Source organism: Pongo pygmaeus, chromosome 23, assembly GCF_028885625.2.
Source record: "Pongo pygmaeus isolate AG05252 chromosome 23, NHGRI_mPonPyg2-v2.0_pri, whole genome shotgun sequence".
In the NCBI taxonomy this organism is placed as follows: domain Eukaryota; kingdom Metazoa; phylum Chordata; class Mammalia; order Primates; family Hominidae; genus Pongo; species Pongo pygmaeus.
The window spans coordinates 54,083,927-54,105,921 of NC_085931.1; the positions used below are offsets into that span (position 1 = coordinate 54,083,927).

Here is a 21,995-nt window from a genome sequence, read left to right on the forward strand (position 1 = left end):
TCCAGCCCCCAAACCCCCTCATCCCCAGAGCTGGGAGATGCAGCTGTTTATACCTCCCAGGCTGGCTGGGCAGACCCTGCATCCTGCTCACTCCTCCCTCCGTCCTGGCCTCCAAACCAAAGAGGACCCCCAATAGGCCTTCCTGCCTCCTTATGTCTTCTCTCCCCAAGGTCTGGCCCTTTGCAGCCTTTTTTTTTTTTTTTTTTTTTTTAATTAAGAGACTGGGCTTTCCCGTGTTGCCCAGGTCAGCCACCAACTCCTGGGCTCAAGCAATCCTCCCACCTCAGCCTCCCAAATGGCTGGGTCTGCAGGCACACACCACTGCACACAGCCCTTCGCAGCTTTGAGGCCTGACTTCACACCCTGTTTGTTTTGTTTTTGTTTTTGTTTTTGAGATGGAGTCGGTCTGGCTGGAGTGCACTGGTGTGATCTCGGCTCACTGCAACCTCTGCCTCGTGGGTTCAAGCGATTCTCCTGACTCAGCCTCCTGAGTAGCTGAGACTACAGGCATGCACCATCATGCCCAGCTAATTTTTGTATTTTTATTTTGAGATGGGAGTTTTGTGATGGTTGCCCAGGTTGGAGTCCAGTGGCTTGATCTTGGCTCACTGCAACCTCCACCTCCTGGTTCAAGTGATTCTCCTGGCTCAGCCTCCTGAGTAGCTGGGATTACAGGCATGTGCCGCCAAGCCTGGCTAATTTTGTATTTTTAGTAGAGATGGGTTTCGCCATGTTGGCCAGCCTGGTCTTGACTCCTGGCCTCAGGTGATCCACCCACCTCGGCCTCCCAACGTGCTGGGGTTGCAGGCCTGAGCCGCCATGCCTGGCCAGTTTTTGTATTTTTAGTAGAGATGGAGTTTCACCATGTTGGCCAGGCTGGTCTTGAACTCCTGACTTCAGGTGATCCACCCGCCTCAGCCTCCCAAAGTGCTTCGATTGCATGTGTGAGCCACCGTGCTTGGCTGGAGACCGCTCTTGTTGGCCAGAGGGGGGTCGGCTTGTGAGTGAAATGGAAAGGCAGCAGGCCAGGCCAGGATGTGCTCAGGAAAGACAGGCTGAGCCCTGATCTGGACAGAATGTTGTTCCATGGAGAACAGACTTTTTTTTCGCTCTGTCTCGCTCTGTCACCCAGGCTGGAGTGCAGTGGTGCGATCTTAAGCTCAGTGCAACCTCCGCCTCCCAGGTTCAAGCGATTCTCCTGCCTCAGCCTCTCAAGTAGCTGGAATTACAGGCGCACACTGCCACGCCCAGCTAATTTCTCTTACCCTTCATGGGCTTGGATCTTGCCCCAGGCCATGAGGACAAGGGCAGTGCACAGACAGCAAGTGGTAAGGCCTGCTGTCCCTTACTGCTGTCCTCCTGGAGAGGCAGACCCCTCCCTTATTTGAGATTTTGTTCCTCAGAGCTGAATGGCCATCCTTCCTGCAGCGCTGCCAGAGAACCTGGACGTGGAGAGCCTGGGTCTCTTGAGGCTGCCATTGCTTGAAGCTTTCAGAGAAGGAGCTTCAAACATGCTCAGTACTTAAAATAATCAAGTTCTCTGTGCAATACAGATTTAAGACATAGTTCTTTCCAAAGAACTGTCGTGCTCCCAGGGACGCGCACGCAGGCTGCAGTGGGAATCACATTGCGTCGGCTTTTGTGTTTTCAGCCAGGGCTTCCAGACGTGCAGGGTGTCTGGGGTCACAATGCCTGGAAGTGCTGCTGGTATGTAATGGCCCGGCACCAGGGCAGCTGCCCAAGAGTGGGACAGTCCCATATAAGGAAGGAGGGTTCTGCCCAAAGGCCAGCCAGGCCCTGCTGAGAAACACCAGAGAACTAAAAATGAGAAAATGAGAAACTCTATCCAGGACTTGACGTGTCTACACAATGGTAACATTTTCAGGCAATCAGAGTTCATTCCCAATAATATTTTCCCACTATCTCTGAATAATGAACAACCACCCAAGCAGCTTGGAATGTCTCATACTTAATATTGACACAGGAGCTGCTCTGAGGATGGGGCATGGAGCCAGGGGTCAGCTCCGAGGCAGGTATGCGCTGTGCTCCCTCTGGCACCCTGCAGACCCGCAGTCCCAGTGGGTGACCAGGGTGTTCCTCCATAGTTGCACCCCTAGGACCAGGGCCTCAGCCGCCCTCCCTTCCTGGCACTCCCCACACCCTGCACCTCACTCAAGGACCCTTCTACCAGAACAGAGCGCACTCACTCTCTAGCACACAGCAGGCAATACATATCTCTTGGGTATGACAACAAATGCGGGACTCTGTCTCCCAGCTGTCAAGTGAGGGGGTGAACAAAACTGCCAAGGCCAACTGGGTTCTAAAACCTTTCAGATTTGTAACAAAGGAGCCCAGGGGGGCAGGCTGGGGGTGGTGGAGGGGCTCCCCTGGCAGTGACCGAACTTGAGGCCACACCAGCATGTTCCCAGCACTCACAGAGCAGGGCAGGCTGCAGCAGCCAGTCCTCCCCTTCCCGCTGAGACGGCACACCCACCTATGGTGCAGGGCTGGCAGAGGCGGGGCCGGGCTTCCAGCTTCGCCACACACCAGCCCTGTGGCATCATTCTTCCCAACATCCAAACGTTTTTCCAAGGGGGGGAAATGGACTGGGTCATGTAAAGAAATACTTATTGTTAGGGCTTTTTATGTGGCCTTCAAAGCACATTGCAAACAAATCCCTTTCACTCCTCAGAGGAGGAGCCATTAGGAAGGGAGGGTGTGGCAGGCACAGCCTACAGCCTCTCCTCAGGAGGACAGAGGGGGTCATCCCATTTGAGGCCCCTGCAGTCATCTCGGGGGCTCCTCAGGGTCCAGGTCCACATGTTCGAGGGTCTGCAGCACATCCACGGCGCTGTAGGACTTCCAGGCCTGCATGTTACAGCTCTTCAGGATGGCTCCCAGCTGCCTGCCAGGGCCTACTTCGAAAGTTTGGGGGAACCCCCTGCCCTTTTTCCTTTCGTATATGGCATGCATCGTCTGCTCCCACTTCACCGGGGAGACCAGCTGCTGGGCCAGCAGCTTCTGGATGTGCCCGGGATGCATGTATCTATGCCCGTGGACGTTGGAGTAGACAGAAACCAGAGGCTTCTTAATGTCGATTGCCTTTAAAACTTGCGTCAGGGGCTCCACGGCCGGCTCCATGAGGCGGGTGTGGAATGCACCACTAACCGGCAACATCCTGGTGCGTCTGAAATGAAACTTAGAGGAATTCTTCTGGAGAAACCGTAGAGCCTGGGGAAGGAAGGAGGTTTCAGCCGAGCAATGTCCCAGAAATCCGCCTTTAGGGATCTGACCATTCACATGGCCACACTGGGAGGGTGACCACAAAGAGACCCACAGCTGTTAGACGTGGACATGTGACCTGTCTGTCCCAGCACCATCCCCAGGCAATTCACTTAACATCCTGGAATCTCTTCTGTCCCAGCCCTCAAATAAGCACAGTTCCATCTACTTCACAACGCTGCGGGGAAGAGCAAACCCTACAAGGCATGCAAGAGTGTCTGGTAGAGGAAAAAGCACCATCTAAGAAGTGTTAGTTCTCAATGAGAATTCCTTTTTTTTTTTTTTTTTGAGACGGTGTCTCGCTCTGTGGCCCAGGCTGGAGTGCAGTGGCGCAATCCTGGCTCACTGCAAGCTCCGCCTCCCGGGTTCACACCATTCTCCTGCCTCAGCCTCCAGAGTAGCTGGGATTACAGGCGCCCGCCACCACGCCCGGGTAATTTTTTGTATTAGCCGATCTTCTGACCTCGTGATCCGCCCGCCTCGGCCTCCCAAAGTGCTGGGATTACAGGCATGAGCCACCATGCCAGGATCTCAATGAGAATTCTATCACTCCTTTCATAATTTTTGACCAGTCTGTTTGCTTTTTATTCCGTAATCTTCAAAATAAAAATTCAGAACTAAAATTCAAGCCCCATTTCACAATGCAGGGTCTAGGATATTGTCACCTTCATCTGGGGTTTCTCTGGAGAAGGAAAGAGCTCTCTTCTTGATGCCAAAAACCTCCCCTGAAGGCATCTGAGCTCAGAAGGGGCCTCGGACGAGCCAATAGCTCCAAACCCTTGCAACAGTTAGCAAGCAAAAGAACTTGCAAAGGTCTTTATCATTTTTTGAGATGAAGTCTTGTTCTGTCACCCAGGCTGGAGTGCAACTGTGCGATCTTGGCTCACTGCAACCTCCACCTCGCAGGTTCAAGCAATACTCCTGCCTCAGCCTCCTGAGTAGCTGGGACTATAAGCATGTACCACCATGCCTGGCTAATTTTTAGTAGAGACGGGGTTTCACCATGTTGGTCAGGCTGGTCTTGAACTCCTGGCCTCAAGTCATCCACCCGCTTTAGTCTGTCAGTGTTCCCTAGAGACTGTTCCCGTAGCCTGAGTCCTGGGCTGAAAACACTCAGCAGAACCCAGCCTGGCGAGCACAGACCAGGAGTGGGACCCGTGCTTGTGTGCTGTGACCACTCAGGTGTGGGCTACTTGTCACTGCAGCAAAATCTGGCCTGTACTGACTCACCCATGCTTCTCCTCCACCATCACCCTCCATGCGGCTCCATCCCACTGAGGCTGGACCGCAGGAACCAGGAGCCTCTTTGGTCTGGGCCTTCCAGACTCTGTAGCCCAAGCCCCTCCCTCCACACCTAGATTGTCTGAGTGACTGGCAGGTATGGGGATGGCTACTCAGTGGCACTTCCTGGAGCATCTGTGGTCTCAAAGTGCTTTCCGTGTAACGTCTCTGGACTCTGGCTCAACAGCTGAGCCCTCTCAAGTCCCAGGCTAGGGCCACAGGGCTCAAGGTCACCATCGCAGGGGCCAGCAGTCTCCTCTGCAATGGCCAGTCCTTGGCCCAGGCACTGGGCGAGCAGGGCCCAGGAGCCTTTTCACATCAGTTGTTGCAAAGGGGCTTCCCCACTGAGGGGGTACCCCTGCCCTCACCTGAGCTCTTTGCTGTGGCACTACCAAGAATACCAAAGGGAAGCTGGGCACAGTGGCTCACGCCTATAATCCCAGCACTTTGGGAGGCCGAGGTGGGCAGATCACCTGAGGTCAGGGGTTCAAGACCAGCCTGACCAACATGGTGAAACCCTGTCTTTACTAAAAATACAAAAAATTAGCTAGGCGTGGTGGTATACACCTGTAGTCCCAGCTACTTGGGAGGCTGAGGCAGGAGAATCATTTGAACCCAGGAGGTGGAGGCTGCAGTGAGCCGAGATCGTGCCACTGCACTCCAGCCTGGATGACAGAGTAAGACATTGTCTCAAAGAAAAAAAAAAGTACCAAAAGGACAAACCTAGGAGTTGTCACCTAGACTCGGTGCACCTGTCTGGGAGCCTGTTGGGGAGACTCCTGCCCTGACTGGGAGGTCCTTCCTGAGCCACTTCTGGACTTCCTTCCAAGGCTGCTAAAGGGAATGCATAACTAGCTCCAAGACTGACCCGGGGCCACCATACCTGACCTGCCCACCATCTCAGAACAGTCACAAGAGGCTCCTGCCAGCTCTCACTACTTCAGAGGAGGCAGTTGAGGACGCCTGGCATACGGTGAGCCCTCAGAGGGGAAGGGGAGCCAAGCACGGTCAAGTGGAGGAAATAGATTCCAGAGTGAGACAGACTCAGGTTCCCATTGTGCCTCTACCATCCCCAAGCACGCGCCTCTCTCTGCCTCAGCATCCTCGTGTGGAAAATGTGATTAAGAATCCCTTCCTTTAGCTGGGTGTGGTGGCCTGTGTCTTAGTCCCAGCTACTTGGGAGGCTGAGGTGGGGGGATCACTTGAGCCCAGTAGTTCAAGACCAGCTTGGGCAACATGGTGAAACCCCGTCTCTACAAAAAATACAAAAGTTAGGCTGGTGTGGTTGCCCGTGTCTGTAATCCAAGCCACTCAGGAGGCTAAGGTGGGAGAAACACTTGAGCCCAGGAGGTCCAGGCTGAAGTGAGCCGTGATGGTGCCACCGTACTCCAGCCTAGGCAACACAGTGAGACCCTGTCTCAAAAAAAAAAAAAAAAAAAAAAAAAAAAGAATCCCTTCCTTCCATATAGCACAGGATCACAGGATGGGCTGTGAGGGACATGAAGTAAGACAGAAATGCCTGGCCCGGGCAGCAGCCCCTCACACCGGCTGCAATCTGCACTCACGCAGCATTCCCCGAGCCAGGCACTCAGCACCCACTGCTCTTTCCATAGGGGCCTCCTGCCGCTCTGCTCAGGATGCCCCCTGCTGGCGAACACAAGCCCATCCTCCAGCTGCTGCCTCCTGGGTTGCTCTTAGGCCCATGAGTAGTCAGCCAGACCCTCACTGCACCCCTCGGCCTGGAATCATCCATTCACGGGGCTCTTCCTTTGACGGCAGGAACCCTGGCTAATCAGTCTGTGCATCCCCAGTGCTTGATAAATGTTTGGGGAAGTAGCAAATGGAAGGAAAGACGGTAGCAAATGGAAGGAAAGACGGTGGAAAGGAAATGAACTCCAGTGTAAAAACAGACACCTAAAAAAGGCAGGGCAGGCAGAGCAATCTAGCAGAAAACAGATCTCTTTTCTCTAAGGAAGCAACCAGATCAGAGGCTCCTCAGAAGCCCAGAATGTACTACGGGAAGGCCCTGGAGATCACCTGGCTCTGCCCCTTTACTTTAGACGTGGGCTGACTGGTTGGTTCCAGACCCCATTCTACACATGGTGGAGCAGGGCAGCATTCTTGCTCCTGCCTGCTTTGCAGCACTCGGTCTACCTCACTGCCCTGGCCCCAAAATACTTCCTAAAGACCGGGCTGGACAGAGCACCCGCCACACTGCTGGGCCTCACGGGTGTGGAGCAGTTCCAACCCTCCGTACTGGACTGGGGTCTATGAAGGCAGCTCCCATCAACACCCACCTCTTGGTGTCCTGAAATCACCCTGCAATCTGGAAAGAGGTAGTTGGACACTTCACATACGGGGTTCTCCATGCCTAAAGACTTGCAGTGTTCCCGGGCTTCCAAACAGGCAAAGTTGAACTTGGACTGAGGCTGGCCGAGGACAGACAGCATCCCACTGGGGACAGCTTCTGAAGCTTCCTGCATGGCCTCAGCTCGGATTTTCACGGCATACAAACCTGCCCAGAGAGAAGCGCATTTGGAAAAATGAGGGCACAGAATGAAGGAGAAAAGGCCAGGCCTGAGAAACAAAGCCCAGGCTCCACTCTGCACTAGAGACAGGGGCACTGGCGTCTGCTGCCGGCCCGCAGGGCCACAGTTCCACACACCTCCATCGACTACACAAGCGCTCACCACCAAAAGTACGCTGCTGTGCTTGGCACTATACAAACTAACCCAAGGAGCTTCCTGCTATAAAGCTGGTTTGGAGTAGGACAGTGGTGCTCAACAGGCCGGGGGCAGTGTCCGGAGACATCTTCTGGTTGTTCCGACTAGGGCAGAGTGCCCCTGACATCTAGTGGGTAGAGGCCAGGGATGCTGCTCAACATGCTGCACTGCACAATTCAGCCCCTTTTGCCCCCCACAAAACAAATGACCTGGCCCAATAGCGCCACTATTTTTTTTTTTTTAAATAATGCCACTATTGAGAAACCCTGGTAAAAGGTAAAGAGGAACAGGGTGGAAGCCACATTGCCTTAGCCAAGTCACAACCTCCTTGAGGTTCAAATTTTTAGTTAGTAAAATGAGGATAATAATATCTAATCTGCCTGGGCTGTTGTGAAAGCTGCGAATTATTATTAGTTAGTTTATTAAGAGAGATCAGGCCAGGCGCGGTGGCTCATGCCTGTAATCCCAGCACTTTGGGAGGCTGAGGCAGGAGGACTGCTTGAGCCCAAGGAGTTCGAGACCAGCCTTATTAGCAACATAGGGAGACCCTGTCCCTACAAAAAATAAAATAAAAATTAGCCAGGCATGGTGGTGCGTGCCTGTAGTCCCAGATGCTTGGGAGGCTGAGACGGGAGGATCACTTGTGCCCGGCAGGTTGAGGCTGCAGCTGTAGTAAGCTATGATTGCTCCACTGCACACCAGCCTGGTGACAGAGCAAGACCCTGTCTCAAAACAAGAACAACAAAAAAGAACCACCAGAGACATGGGCTGCTGTACTACATGAATTTCAGTAACATAATTGTCATCAGTCAACTGTTACTGTCCCCACTTAGAGCTGGAGAACCTGACACAGCCAAGGCAGATGAATGAAAACCTATGACTCCTGATTCAGTGCGGCTCAAGAGCATGGAGAGAGGGCAGGCTGTGCCTAGGCAGGCAGTGCCAATGATAATAAGAGTGGCCTGAGGGCTGGTTGCTGTGGCTCGCACCTGTAGTTCCAGCATTTTGGGAGGCCAAGGCAGGCAGATCACTTGAGCTCAGGAGTTCGAGACCAGATTGGACAACATGGTAAAACCCTGTCGCTACCCAAAATACAAAAATTAGCCGGGTGTGGCAGTGTGTGCCTGTGGTCCCAGCTACTTGGGAGGCTGAGGTGGAAGGATTGCTGGAGCCCAGGAAGTTGAGGCTACAGTGAGCTGTGTTCATGCCACTGTATTCCAGCCTGGGTGACAGAGCGAGACCCTGCCTCAAAAAACCCTACAAAGCCACACATAAGAATGGCCTGAAACTACCAGACGCCCAACACCCTGGTCCTGCTTCCTGGGCAGAGAGAAGAGATGACCAGACCAAGAAGAGATTAAGGGACCTGCACAGTGTTTCACAGGTCAACAGAGAGGTCTAAGGAGCAAATCCTGACATGTCTTCATTCACTTAGCACTTCTAAGTACTGGACTTTTAGCTCCCTTACACAAGAACAGTAGGACAAATACATAAAGAGCCTGTGACATCAGGTACTTGGGAGGCTAAGGCAGGAGGACTGCTTGAGATCAGGAGTTAGAGGCTGCAGTGAGCTGTGGTTGCATCACTGCACTCAAGCCTGGAAGACAGAGGAAAACTCTGTCTCTTAAAAACCAAATGAACAAGAGCCTGTGACAAGAAGTAGAAGAAAACATACAAGAAAAGGGAGGAGAGCACGTAGACGCCTCCCACAGAGACACTCAGAACTATGTAAAATGTCAAGGGAAAAAAGTAGGCCAGGCACAGTGGCTCACGCCTGTAAGTAATCCCAGCACTGTAGGAGGCTGAAGCTGGAGGATCACTTGAGTCAGGAGTTCCAGACCAGCCCTGGCAACACAGCAAGACCCCATCTCTAAAAAAATTCTAAAATTAGCTGGGCATGATGGTGTGAGCCTGTAGTCCCAGTTAGTCTAGAGACTGAAGCGGGAGGATCACCTGAGGCCAAGAGGCTGAGGCTGCAGTGAGCTACAACTACACCACTGCACTGCAGCTGGGGTGACAGAGCAAGATACTGTCTCAAAAAAAAAAAAAAAGAAAAAACACAAAATTGTAAATACATTATAATTCTGCACTTTTTTTTCTTTTTTGACACAGAGTCTCATTCTCTAACCCAAGCTGGAGTGCAGTGGCACAATCTCGGCTCACTGAAACCTCTGCCTCCCGGTTCAAGTGATTCTTGTGCCTCAGCCTCCCAAGTAGCCAAGATTACAGGTGCATACCACCACACCCAGATAATTTTTGAAGTTTTAGTAGAGATGGGGTTTCACCACATTGGTCAGGCTGGTCTCAAACTCCTGCCTTAGGTGATCCACCCACCTTGGCCTCCCAAAGTGCTGGGCTGGGATTACAGGCGTGAGCCACCGCACCAAGCCTAATTCTGCACATTATGTACACGTAAAATGATACATGTAACAAAATTGTTTCATAAAATGTGAAATTATGAAACTTTCGTTAATAATGCTATAACGCTTAAAAAAAAGCACTGCAGTGAAATTCACATAAAATATAATTAACCACTTTAATGTGTATAATTCAGTGGTATTTGGGGGTATTCATAATGTTGTACAACCACCAACTCTCTCTAGTTTCAAACACTCCATGTCCACTATGTAGGCACTCTCCATTTCTCCCTCTCCAGTCCCAATAACCTCTCGTGTTTCTATACTAGATTCTTCTTTGTTTGTTTTAGACAAGGTCTTGCTCTGTCACCCATGCCGCAGTGCAGTGGCACAATCATGGCTCACTGCAGCCTCAGACTCAGGGGCTCAAGTGATCTTCTTCCCTCAGCCTCCTGAGTAGCTGGAATTACAGGTGCATGCCACCAAGCCCAGCTAATTGTGTGTGTGTGTGTGTGTGTGTGTGTGTGTGTGACAGGGTGTCACTCTGCCACCCAGGCTGGAATGCAGTGGCACAATCACAGCTCACTGCAGCTTTGACCTCCTGGGTTCAGGTAATCCTCCCACCTCATCCTCCCAAGTACTCGAGCTGGGAGTACAGGTGCACACCACCATGCCTGGCTAATTTTTGTATTTTCGGTAGAGATGGGGTTTTCACCATGTTGCCCAGGCTGGTCTAAAACTCCTGGGCTCAAACATCTATCTGCCTCTGCCTCCCAAAGTGCTGGCATTACAGGTATGAACCACTGCACCCAACGTAATTTTTGTTTTTTGTTGGGGGCAGAGATGAGGGTCTCACTATGTGGCCCAAGATGGTCTGGAACTCCTGGCCTCAAGTGATCCTCCTGCCTTGGCCTCCCAAAGCACTGGGATGACAGACATGAGCCATGGTTCCTGGCCAGCAAAAATCTTAAGAAGTAAAACTGATATGGCTCCAGATCCAATATTTACTCTTTAATTCAACGAACATCTACTGAACACGTACTCTTGTGTGGCAGGTGCTGCAGGTATGAGTGCACAGGATAGTGGGTGAGACAGTTCAGCAAGCAGATTTCATGAGATTACAAAAATAAGGGAAATCCCTAATGAATCCTTCAGCCTTGAAAAGGAATCACAGCAAAGCCCTGTCCTCATACGCCAATGTCACCCCTGTCCACATGCTCCCTTCCCATCATCTGAGTGGGTCCAGTATCATTTTTGGCAGTGTCCCTTACCCCTAATGAGCCCAAGACCAGAGCCTTGCATAAAACCAAACTCCTTCCTGTACCTTCAGCAAATTCCATGGCTCCAGCAAACACTAGGGCTGCAAACTCTCCCACACTGAATCCAGCAGCAGCAACACAGTTCTCAATCACCTGTGGGGACAGATGCAGAACGTGAGCCCTCATTCTCCTGGGGAGCCCAGTTCCAGGGCTCTGTACCTGAGAGCTGGCAGGGTGTTCAGCATCTCAGTGAGCCAGGTTCTACGAACTTGGTGCACCAGCTGGAAGAGGACACACAAAAGTGACCTTGACAATCATTGAGTCCTGCCCCTTTATTTAGGAGGAGCTTTCCTGGTTAGTTACAGTCCAATCAACTCTGTCCATGGTCACACTGATGCCAACCCAGGGCTCTGGATTCCCTTGCCGTGGCCCTGCAGCAGGCTCTCAGGCCATATCGTTGAGCACAAGTTAAGAGCATGACTTTTTTTTTTTTTTGAGGCAGAGTTTTGCTCTTGTTGCCCAGGCTGGAGTGCAATGGCATGATCTCAGCTCACTGCAACCCCCGCCTCCCGGGTTCAAGCAATTCTCCTGCCTCAGCCTCTCGAGTAGCTGGGATTACAGGTGTCCACCACCACACTCGGCTAATTTTTGTATTTTTAGTACAAACGGGGTTTCACCATGTTGGCCAGGCTGGTTTTGAATTCCTGACCTCATGATCCACCCATCTCGGCCTCCTGAAGTACTAGATTATAGGCGTGAGCCACCTCGCCCGGCCAAGAGCATTTTTATCTCATCTGTGAAATGAGGGAAGAACAGGACCTACCCCAAAGGACGGCTGAGAGAATTATGTGAATATAATGTCTATACAGCGCTTAGCACAGACCCAGCCTAGGGTAAGCAGTGAATGAATATTATGATGACGATTCAACAGGACCACTTAACTAATTCTTTTAATATCCCTGAGTCTGCATTCCTCAACCATCAAATAACAGTATTAACCTCACAAGGTGGTGTGAAGGTGAAATAGGGTAAAGGATCTCAAGTGCTAGCTTAACATTTACCGTCTTATTAAATATTAATAGCAATCAATCCACCACCTTCAAGTGAAGTGACATTCTCAATTCATCTCAATGTTCCTTCATTTAGGCCGGTGCAGTGGCTCATACCCGTAATCCTAGCACTTTGGGAGGCCGAGGTGGGTGAACCTGGGAGGATTTAAGTAAAGAATAAAGAAATTAGCCAGGCGTGGTGGTGTGCACCTGTAATCCCAGCTACTGGGGAGGCTGAGGCAGGAGAACTGCTTGAACCTGGGAGACAGAGGTTGCAGTGAGCCAAGATCACGCCATTGCACTCCAGCCTGGGTGACAGAGCAAGACTGTCTCAAAAAACAAAACAAAACAGGCCAGGCATGGTGGCTCATGCCTGTAATCCCAGCACTTTGGGAGGCCGAGGCGGGCAGATCACGAGGTCAGGAGATTGAGACAGTCCTGGCTAACACGGTGAAACCCCGTCTCTACTAAAAATATAAAAAATTAGCTGGGCATGGTGGCGGGCGCCTGCAGTCCCAGCTACTTGGGAGGCTGAGGCAGGAGAATGGCATGAACTCGGGAGGCGGAGCCGAGATCGCCACTGCACTCTAGCCTGGGCGACAGAGCGAGACTCAGTCTCACATGGATGAAATTGGAAATCATCATTCTCAGTAAACTATCGCAAGAACAAAAAACCAAACACCGCATATTCTCACTCATAGGTGGGAATTGAACAATGAGAACACATGGACACAGGAAGGGGAACATCACACTCTGGGGACTGTTGTGGGGTGGGGGGAGGGGGGAGGGATAGCATTGGGAGATATACCTAATGCTAGATGACGAGTTGGTGGGTGCAGCGCACCAGCATGGCACATGTATACATATGTAACTTACCTGCACATTGTGCACATGTACCATAAAACCTAAAGTATAATAATAATAATAATAAAAGAAAAAAAAATGTAAAAAAAAAAAAAAAAAAAACAAAACAAAACAAAGCAAAACAAAAAAAACTCGATCGAATGAGTGAGACATAGGAGCCCCCCAGAATGGCAGGCGGAAGCCTCTGGCAGGGCCAGCCTGGTGATAAGAGCTCAGGCAGAGCCCACCTTCCCCCTCCTGTCACGGGGCCTCGGGCCTCACCGAGGGCTGCAGGTGATGTAGTTTCTCGACAGCGGCCAGCGATGCCACGAAGATCGCGGGCTGGCAGTGCACGGTGCGGTCCAGGGTCTCCTGCGGCCCGTGCAGGCTCAGCTCCAGTAGGTCATAGCCCAGCACGCGGCGGGCGGCGGCGTAGAGTTCGCGGACGCGCGGGTAGTTGAGCAGACCGCGGCCCATGCCCACCACCTGGCTGCCCTGGCCCGGGAAGAGCAGCACGGAGCACTGGCCCGGCATTCCCCGCTCCGTCGCCGCCCAGGGCTCCTCCTCCGCCCCGGTCGCATCTCTCAGCAGCTCCGCTACACCCTGGGCTCCCGGCGGAGGCACCGGGAAGGTCGAGGCGCCGCGGCGGTAGCTGGCGCCCAAGCCCCGGGCCCACGCTACCCGCGCGACCCGGACGCTCATGGTCGGACACCTGCCCGCGCGCGTTACCGTGGCGACCGAGGCCCGACTGCGGCGGCGCGGCGCAGCGTGGTCCCTGACGCATTTCCTGCCGGGGCTCCCGGGGTACCGGGAGCGGGAAGAAAGGTTCCGCAGACGCTGGTTCCGCCCCGGCTCTGAGGCCGTTCGGGCTGCGCTCTGCGGGCCTGGAGGGACCCATGCGTTTACTTAAATATCCATAGCCGTCGAACGGAACACGATGCCACACCACAATGGGTCCTCAACAGATATTTATGGAATAATTAACGCAACGCAATGTAATATTTACGCTTTCTACCTGGCACATGAAGAGCACTTGAAACTCTTCCACGTTGGTGGTTTTCGTTGTTGTTTTTTGAGATGGAGTCTTGCTCTGTCGCCCAGGCTGCAGTGCAGTGGCGTGTTCTTTGCTCACTGCAACCACCGCCTCCCAGGTTCAAGCGATTCTCCTGCTTCAGCTTCCCGAGTAGCTGGGATTACAGGCGCCCACCACCATGCCCGACTAATTTTTGTATTTTTAGTAGGGACAGGGGTTCACCATGTTGGCCGGGCTGGTCTCGAACTCCTGACCTCAGGTGATCACCCGCCTCGGCCTCCCAAAGTGCTGGGATTACAGGCGTGAGCCACCGCACCCGGCCAGCAACCACATTTCTTGCATATGATTCTCCCAACCACAGGAGTTGGCATGGCCGACCATCCGTTGCCAGCTCCCAACTATGCAAGATAACAGCTCTCTTTTATAATGTTTTCTTACAAACCACACAGTGCCTGGCACATAATAAACATCCAATAGATCTTTATGCTATTGAACAAAGCCTTGAATGTGTTTCAGATATTAGCTTATTTAATTCCCCACAGCAACGCTGTGATGGATAGTTGCTCAGAGATGAGTGACAGGTGGTTAGTGACAGAATGGAGGTTGGAAATTGGGGTTATCTAATGTTAACCTAAAAGCAACTCAAGAGACACAGGCTCGGCCAGGCGCAGTGGCTCACGCCTGTAATCCCAGCAGTTTGGGAGGCTGAGGCGGGTAGATCACCTGAGGTCAGGAGTTCGAGACCAGCCTGGCCAACATGGAGAAACCCCGTCTCTACTAAAAATACAAAAATTAGCTGGGCGTGGTGGCGGGCGCTTATAGTTCCAGCTACTCGGGAGGCTGAGGCAGGAGAATCGCCTAAGCTCGGGCAGCAGAGGTTGCAGTGAGCCAAGATCCCACCACTGCACTCCAGCCTGGGTGACAGAGCAAGACTCCGTTTCAAAAAAAAAAAAAAAAAAGGCCGGGGTGCGGTGGCTTATGCCTGTAATCCCAGCACTTTGGGAGGCCGAGGCGGGCAGATCACCTGGGGTCAGGAGTTCAAGACTAGCCTGGCCAACATGGTGAAACCCCATCACTACAAAAAATACAAAAGTTAGCTGGGTGTGGTGGTGCATGCCTGTAATCGTAGCTACTTGGGAGGCGGAGGCAGGAGAATTGCTTGAACCCAGGAGGCAGAGGTTGCAGTGAGCTGAGACCGCGCCATTGCACTCCAGCCTGGGCATCAAGAATGAAACTCTATCTCCAAAAAAAAAAAAAAAAATCATATATATACGTATATATGTGTGTATATGTGTATATGTGTATATGTGTATATATGTGTATATATGTATATATGTATATATGTGTGTATATATATACATACGTACATAGAAGACACTTTCAGGTTAAGACGCATAGAGAGAGCACTGCCTCTGGAAGCCCATAAATCCACAACAAACAGATATTTAAAGATATAAATCCACAAGGACACGAAGAACAGGAAAGGGGACCCCCGGCAGCAAAATCTCTGGAAGCTGGAAAGCAGGTAGGCTGGTATTACCTGACTGAGTTGATCTCAGACAGCTAAATCCCTTCCAGGAGTGGGGAAGGCTGCGAGCCAATCCTTATGCATACAACAGAATCCTCAAAAACTTAAGAACAGGCAGCAGCTGCTGCTGCTTCTAGATCTAAGAGTGAAAGAAGGCTAAAACAAAGAGGATTATTTGGAGGTGCCTTTGAGAAACAGATCTTTAGGTCCCCTCCACCTCCCTAGCCACTGGGTGATGCCCCTCCCCCACTTTGGGACCCATCTGGGGTTTCACCGGAAAGGGACAAACAAAGGGGTCTCTGGGCTGGGCGTGGTGGCTCATGCCTGTAATCCCAGCTACTCAGGAGGCTGAGGCAGGAGAATTGCTTGAACCCGGGAGGCAGAGGGTGCAGTGAGCTGAGATCGCGCCATTGCACTCCAGCCTGGGCAACAAGTGCGAAACTCTGTCTCAAATTAAAAAAAATAAAAAGAAAAAAGGAAAATTATTGGCCAGACACAGTGACTCAGGCCTGTAATCCCAGTGATTTGGGAAGCCGAAGCAGGAGGATCACTTGAGGCCAGGAGTTCAAGAGCAGCCTGGGCAACATAGTCAGGCTGTTTCCTTTTTCCTTCATCAAAAGGTGATATTTGAAAGACCCTGTTTCTACAAAAGGAAAAAAAAAATAGCTGGATACTGTGGCTCGTGCCTGTAGTTCCAGCTACATAGGAGGCTGAGTCGGGAGAACTGCTTGAGCCCAGGAGTATGAGGCTGCAGAGAGCCATGACTGAACTATTGCACTCCAGCCTGGGTGACAGAGGGAGACCCTATCTGAAAAAAAAAAAAAAGAAAAGAAAAAAAAAAAAAAAAAAAGCCAGCGCAGTGCCTCACACCTGTAATCCAAGCACTTTGGGAGGCCGAGGTGGGCGAATCACCTGAGTTCAGGAGTTCAAGACCAGTGTGGCCAAACATGGCAAAACCCCATCTCTACTAAAAATACAAAAATTAGCCAGGTGTGGTGGCACATGCCTGTAATCCCAGCTACTTGGGAGGTCACGTGAGGCATGAGAACTGCTTGAACCTGTGAGGTGGAGGTTGCAGTGAGCTGAGATCACACCACTGCACTCCAGCCTGGGTGACAGAGTGAGACTCTGTTTCAAAAAGAAAAAAAAGAAAGAAAGAAAAGAAAAGGCCGGGCGCAGTGGCTCACACCTGTAATCCCAGCACTTTGGGAGGCCGAGGTGGGCAGATTGCCTGAGCTCAGGAGTTCAAGACCAGCCTGGGCAACACGGTGAAACCCCGTCTCTACTAAAATACAAAAAATTAGCCGGGCATGGCAGCGTGTGCCTGTAATCCTAGCCACTCGGGAGGCTGAGGCAGGAGAATTGCTTGAACCCGGAAAGTGGAGGTTGCAGTGAGCAGAGATCACGCCACTGCACTCCAGCCTGGGTGACAGAGTGAGACTCCATCTCCAAAAAAAAAAAAGAAAAAGGGCTGGGCACGGTGGCTCACACGTGTAATCCCAGCACTTTGGGAGACCGAGACGGGCAGATCACAAGGTCTGGAGTTTGAGACCATCCTTGCCAACATGGTGAAACCCTGTCTCTACTAAAAAATACAAAAAATGAGCCGGGCATGGTGGCACGTGCCTGTAGTTCCAGCTACTCAGGAGGCTGAGGCAGGAGAATCACTTGAACCGTGGTGGTGGAGGTTGTTGTAGTAAGCCGAGATCGCGCCACTGCCCTCCATCCTGGGCAACAGAGCGAGACTCCATCTCAAAAAAAAAAAAAAAGAAAAGTCGGCAAGAAAAGGAAGTTACATGGATGCAGCTAGAGGCCATTATCCTAAGCAAATTAATGCAGAAACAGAAAATCAAATACCGCATGTCCTCACTTACAAGTGGGAGCTAAACATTGATACACCTGGACATAAAGATGAGAACAATGGACACTGGGAACTCCTAGAGGTGGGAGGGAGTGAGGCAAGGGTTGAAAAACTGCCTACTACTGTTATGGCCACTATCTGGGTGACGGAATCAATTGTACCCCAAACCTCAGTGTCACACAGTATACCCATGTAACAAACCTGCACATATACCCCTGAATCTAAAATAACAGGCGATATTAAAAAAAAAAAAAAAGACAGCCGGGCACAGTGGCTCACACCTGTAATCCCAGCACTTCGGGAGGCCGAGGCGGGTGGATCACCTGATCTCAGGAGTTCAAGACCAGCCTCGCCAACATGGCGAAACCCTGTCTCTGCTAAAAATACAAAAATTAGCCAGGCGTCACGGCACATTCCTGTAATCCCAGCTACTCGGGAGGCAGAGGCAGGAGAATCCCTTGAAGTCAGGAGGCAGAGGTTGCAGTAAGCCGAGACTACGCCACTGCACTCCAGCCTGGGCAACAAAGTGAGACTCTGTCTCAAAAAAAAAAAAAAAACAGAGAGAGAGAAAAGGAAGTTAGAAAAACAGCCCTAGAGGCCCTGCATTCTGAGTAATAGGAGTTCCAGAAAGAGAAGTGATTGCTGCACAACATAAATTTGAAAAGAAAGAGAAGTGAGAAAATAGAGGGAAGGAAATCAAAGAAATAATCCAACTTCTGAAAAGTAAAGAATGAGCTTCCAGCGGGAAAGTGCCTGTTGAGTGCGGGCACAGTGGAGGAAATGAAGCTGGGTGTGTTGGAGCTTGCCTGTAGTCCCAGCTACTCGGGAGGCTGAGGGAGAATTGCTTGAGCCCGGGAGGCAGAGCTTGCAGTGAGCCGAGATAGTACCACTGCACTCCAGCCTGGATTACAGAGTGAGACTCTGTCTAAAAAAAAAAAAAAAAAAAATTAGGCCCACATAGGGGAATATCAGTGTGAAATTGCAGAACTCTGGGGCCCAAAATCTTAAAAACTTTCCAGGAAGAACAAAATCGGTTACATATAAAGGATCCACAGCATGGCCGGAGCAGGAGGATTGCTTGAGCCCAGGAGTTGGAAACTTGTCTGAGCAACATAGCGCGACCCTGTGTCTACAAAAAAATAAAAACAAAACAAAAAACAACCAAAGGCTTCCAAAACAGAATGGCTTTAGCCTGCTCAACCGCAGTGTGGCAGCTGGCCGACAGCATCTCTTCATGATTCTGAAGGACAACAATCTCCAACTCAGCCAAGCGTCAGCCATATATGGGGTAGGGTGCAAGAATTCAGCAATGTTACCTTCCGGGCAGTCTTTCTCAAGAACTCCTGGAGGACAGGCTCAACACAAGCAAGGGGGGACCAAGAAGGAGGAAGATGTGAAATCCAGGAAATAAGGACCCATGCAGGAGGGGGCGGGGGTGGTGAAGAAAGACTCGGGCATGGTGTGTGTACCGGACCTGTGCAGCCTGTCCAGCGGGGAGCAGCGTGACTTGAGATGTGTTGAGAGCTGGCATTACCAACATCCCTGCTGCCATGCTGCTCATTTAGGTACAGAATGCCCCACGAGCCTGAGCCAGATTCTTTTTTTTTTTTTGAGACAGAGTCTCACTCTGTTGCCCAGGCTGGAGTGCAGTGGCACGATCTCGGCTCACTGCAACCTCCGCCTCCTGGGTTCAAGCGATTCTCCTGCCTCAGCCTCCCGAGTAGCTGGGATTACAGGTGCCCGCCACCACGCCCTGCTATTTTTTTGTATTTTTAGCAGAGACGGGTTTCACCGTGTTAGCCAGGATTGTCTTGATCTCCTGACCTTGTGATCCGCCCACCTTGGCCTCCCAAAGTGCTGAGATTACAGGCCTGAGCCATTGCGCCTGACCCTGGCCCAGATTCTTGCTTGCACCTGACTGGTCCCGATCACAGGCTGAGGAAGCCCTGTTCTTGCCCTGTTGCCTGGGTCTGCTGAGGACACATGGCTCACCTGACAGGCCTCACCTTGCTCCTGAGGTATGAGCACCCTACTCCTCAGGGCACTGTGAACTCAGAAGCAAGAGACAGAACAGCTCATGCCCCTGACCATTTCCTGCTGTATGTCCACGACACAGCTGTGCTCAATGTCCTAACAGGGGAGCCCCACCCACAATCATGCCCTCTGCCTGCCCCAGAGGGGCCTCTTGTCAGTGCCCACAGAGGCCAGGCCCAGCCTGTACCCCAGGCACTCAGCTGAGTTTATCTTCCCGGGAGTCTTCTGGCCTGGCCATGGCGCCTGTTCTGCCCCAGCTGGGGGTGTGCTGCCTCTCTGCACGCATAGTACTCAGGGAAACACACCCGGGTGGGATTCATAAAACCCTAAAGGAAAGCAAGGGCGTGTTCAACCCAAGTCAAAGTAAAGGTGATCTCTGGGGTGGGGAGGAATTGCTGGGGAGGTCACCAGGGCGCTCCTAGGACTGGTAATGTTCTGGTCATAACTGGGGAATGGGTGCACCTGGTATTATTGTTGTAATGTATACACGTGTGTGGGTTTTTTTTTTTTAATTGAGGTTTGCTTTATCACCCAGGCTGGAGTGCAGAGGTGTGATCACGACTCACTGCAACCTCCGCCTCCCGGGTTAAAGTGATTCTCATGCCTCAGCCTCCCGAGTAGCTGGGATTAAAGGTGCCTGCCACAACGCCCAGCTAATTTTTGTATTTTTAGTAGAGATGAGGTTTCACCATGTTGGCCAGGTTGGTCTCCAACTCCTGACCTGAAGTGATCTGCCTGCCTTGGCCTCCCAAAGTGCTAGGATTACAGGCGTGAGCCACTGCAGCCAGCCACATATATGTCTTATTTTTATTTTATTTTTTGTTTTGTTTTTTGAGAAAGAGTCTCACTCTGTCACCCAAGCTGGGGTGCAATGGCGTGATCTCGGCTCACTGCAACCTCCACCTCTCGGTTCAAGTGATTCTCCTGTGTCAGCCTCCTGAGTAGCCGGGATTACAGGCGTCTGCCACCACGCCCAGCTAATTTTTGTATTTTTAGTAGCGACTGGGTTTCACCATGTTGGTTAGGCTGGTCGCGAACTCCTGACCTCAGGTGATCCACCGGCCTCGGCCTCCCAAAGTGCTGGGATTACAGGCGTGAGCCACCACGTCCGGCTAAGAAGGGTTTTTTTTTTTTTTTTTTTTTTTGAGACGGAGTCTCGCTCTGTCGCCAAGCTGGAGTGCAGTGGCACCGTCTCAGCTCACTGCAACCCCTGCCTCCTGGGTTCAAGAGATTCTCCTGCCTTAGCCTTCCAAGTAGCTGGGATTACAGGCATGCATCACCATGCCCAGCTAATTTTTGTATTTTTAGTAGAGATGGGGTTTCACCATGTTGGCCAGGCTGGTCTTGAACTCCTGACCTAGTGATCCACCCACTTCGGCCTCCCAAAGTTCTGGGATTACAGGCGTGAGCCACCGCGCCTGGCCAGAAGGAATTTTAAAAAAGAAAAAAAAAAAGCTGCCAGGCACGGTGGCCCACACCTGTAATAATAGCACTTTAGGAGGCCGAGGCAGTGGATCACCTCAGGTCAGGAGTTTGAGACCAGCCTGGCCAACAAGGTGAAACCCCATCTCTACTAAAAATACAAAAATTAGCCGGGCGTGGTGGCAGGCACCTGTAATCCCAGCTACCGGGAGGCTGAGGGAGGAGAGAATCGCTTGAACCCAAGAGGCAGAGGTTGCAGTGAGCCGAGATTGTGCCATTGCACTCTAGCCTAGGAGCCTAGGAGACAAGAGCGAAACTCCGTCTCAAAAAAAAAAAAAAAAAAAAAGAAACCCAGAAGAAAAAGATGAATGAAGAATGGAACCAAGCCTGGGTTATCCTTGTCTTTAGACCAACACAGTCAAAAATAATAGATTATATATGTTTGTTTTTTAATAGAGGAAGAGGCTCACAAAGGCAAAAATGCCAGGTCCTAGGAAAGCCATACTGTGGCCTGGCTGGTCCCTAAGGAGGTTCCTGGCTTCTGTGTCTAGGTAGAAGTAGCCACAGTTCTCCTTGGCCCCTGCAGGATCAGTTTGGGCCAATGTGGCTGGTTCAGGCTGATGAGGCTGAGTTGGCCGGAGGGAGCTGGGACAGCCTTGAATTGCAGCAAGACAGCCACAGTGCCAAGGGCCTGGGGCTGAACACACCCTGCATGGGAGTGGACCTGGGCAGCTGGAGGCCACCTCTGGGCTGTGATGATGGCAGCCTCCCATCACTGAGCAACGAGCATCCGAGGGATGTCCTGCCTGCATCACCGCGTTGCGGCCTCATCAGTCCCACGACTTTGTGCCCATTTTACAGATGAGGAGATGGAGGCCCAGAGAACCAGTCAGAAAGTGGCTGGGACAGGACTAAGCGTGCAGCGCGCTGCCTCTGTGCCCTGGGTCAACAGCTCAAGGAACTGGGGTGCTCCGGAAATGGGGCCAAGGCTGCTGGGCAGCAGGACGCTCAGGGCCTTGGCCTCAGGAGAGGTAATTCCCCACTCGGAGATCGGTCTTGTTGCCGCATTTTATAGATAGGAAAAGTGAGGCTAGAAGAGACGACAAACGACACGCCTTTGGACACAGGGCAACTTTTTAGGTGCTGGATCTGGCCCGGCGGCCGTCACCGGTCACCATGGGGAGGAGGAGGAGCCGAGAGACTCGCTCGCGGCCGGGGGGAGGCAGAAGCGCGTACCGCGGGAGAGGTGGCTTTGAGGAGTGAGCTCCCGGTCCCGCGGGGACGCGAGTGGGCCCAGGGCCCGGGCTGCCAGGCGGGGCGGGG

General features: G+C 51.9%; 1 protein-coding gene across 2 annotated transcripts; it reads right to left on the bottom strand.

Annotated features, from left to right (window-relative positions):
- Positions 1-2,314: 2,314 nt before the first annotated feature.
- On the bottom strand, positions 2,315-13,548 carry MCAT (malonyl-CoA-acyl carrier protein transacylase). 2 transcript variants are annotated; one of them, XM_054470016.2, is made up of 4 exons: positions 13,077-13,548; positions 10,968-11,055; positions 6,861-7,078; positions 2,315-3,231 (listed from the first exon to the last, which is right to left on the bottom strand). In XM_054470016.2, the coding sequence occupies exons 1-4, from the start codon at positions 13,494-13,496 to the stop codon at positions 2,788-2,790; spliced, it is 1,170 nt and encodes a 389-aa protein (XP_054325991.1). In that variant the 5' UTR covers positions 13,497-13,548; the 3' UTR covers positions 2,315-2,787. The 2 variants fall into 2 exon arrangements, with proteins under 2 accessions (XP_054325991.1, XP_054325992.1); XM_054470017.2 differs by lacking the exon at positions 6,861-7,078 and having other exon boundaries at positions 13,077-13,545.
- Positions 13,549-21,995: the final 8,447 nt, after the last annotated feature.

Coding starts and splice junctions, on each gene's coding strand:
- MCAT (XM_054470016.2), bottom strand. CDS start 13,496: ATGAGCGTCCGGGTCGCGCGGGTAGCGTGGGCCCGGGGCTTGGGCGCC. Junction 11,056..13,076: donor TACATCACCTGCAGCCCTCG/GTGAGGCCCGAG, acceptor CTGTCCCCACAG/GTGATTGAGAACTGTGTTGC. Junction 3,232..6,860: donor TGATTTCAGGACACCAAGAG/GTGGGTGTTGAT, acceptor TTCCTTCCCCAG/GCTCTACGGTTTCTCCAGAA.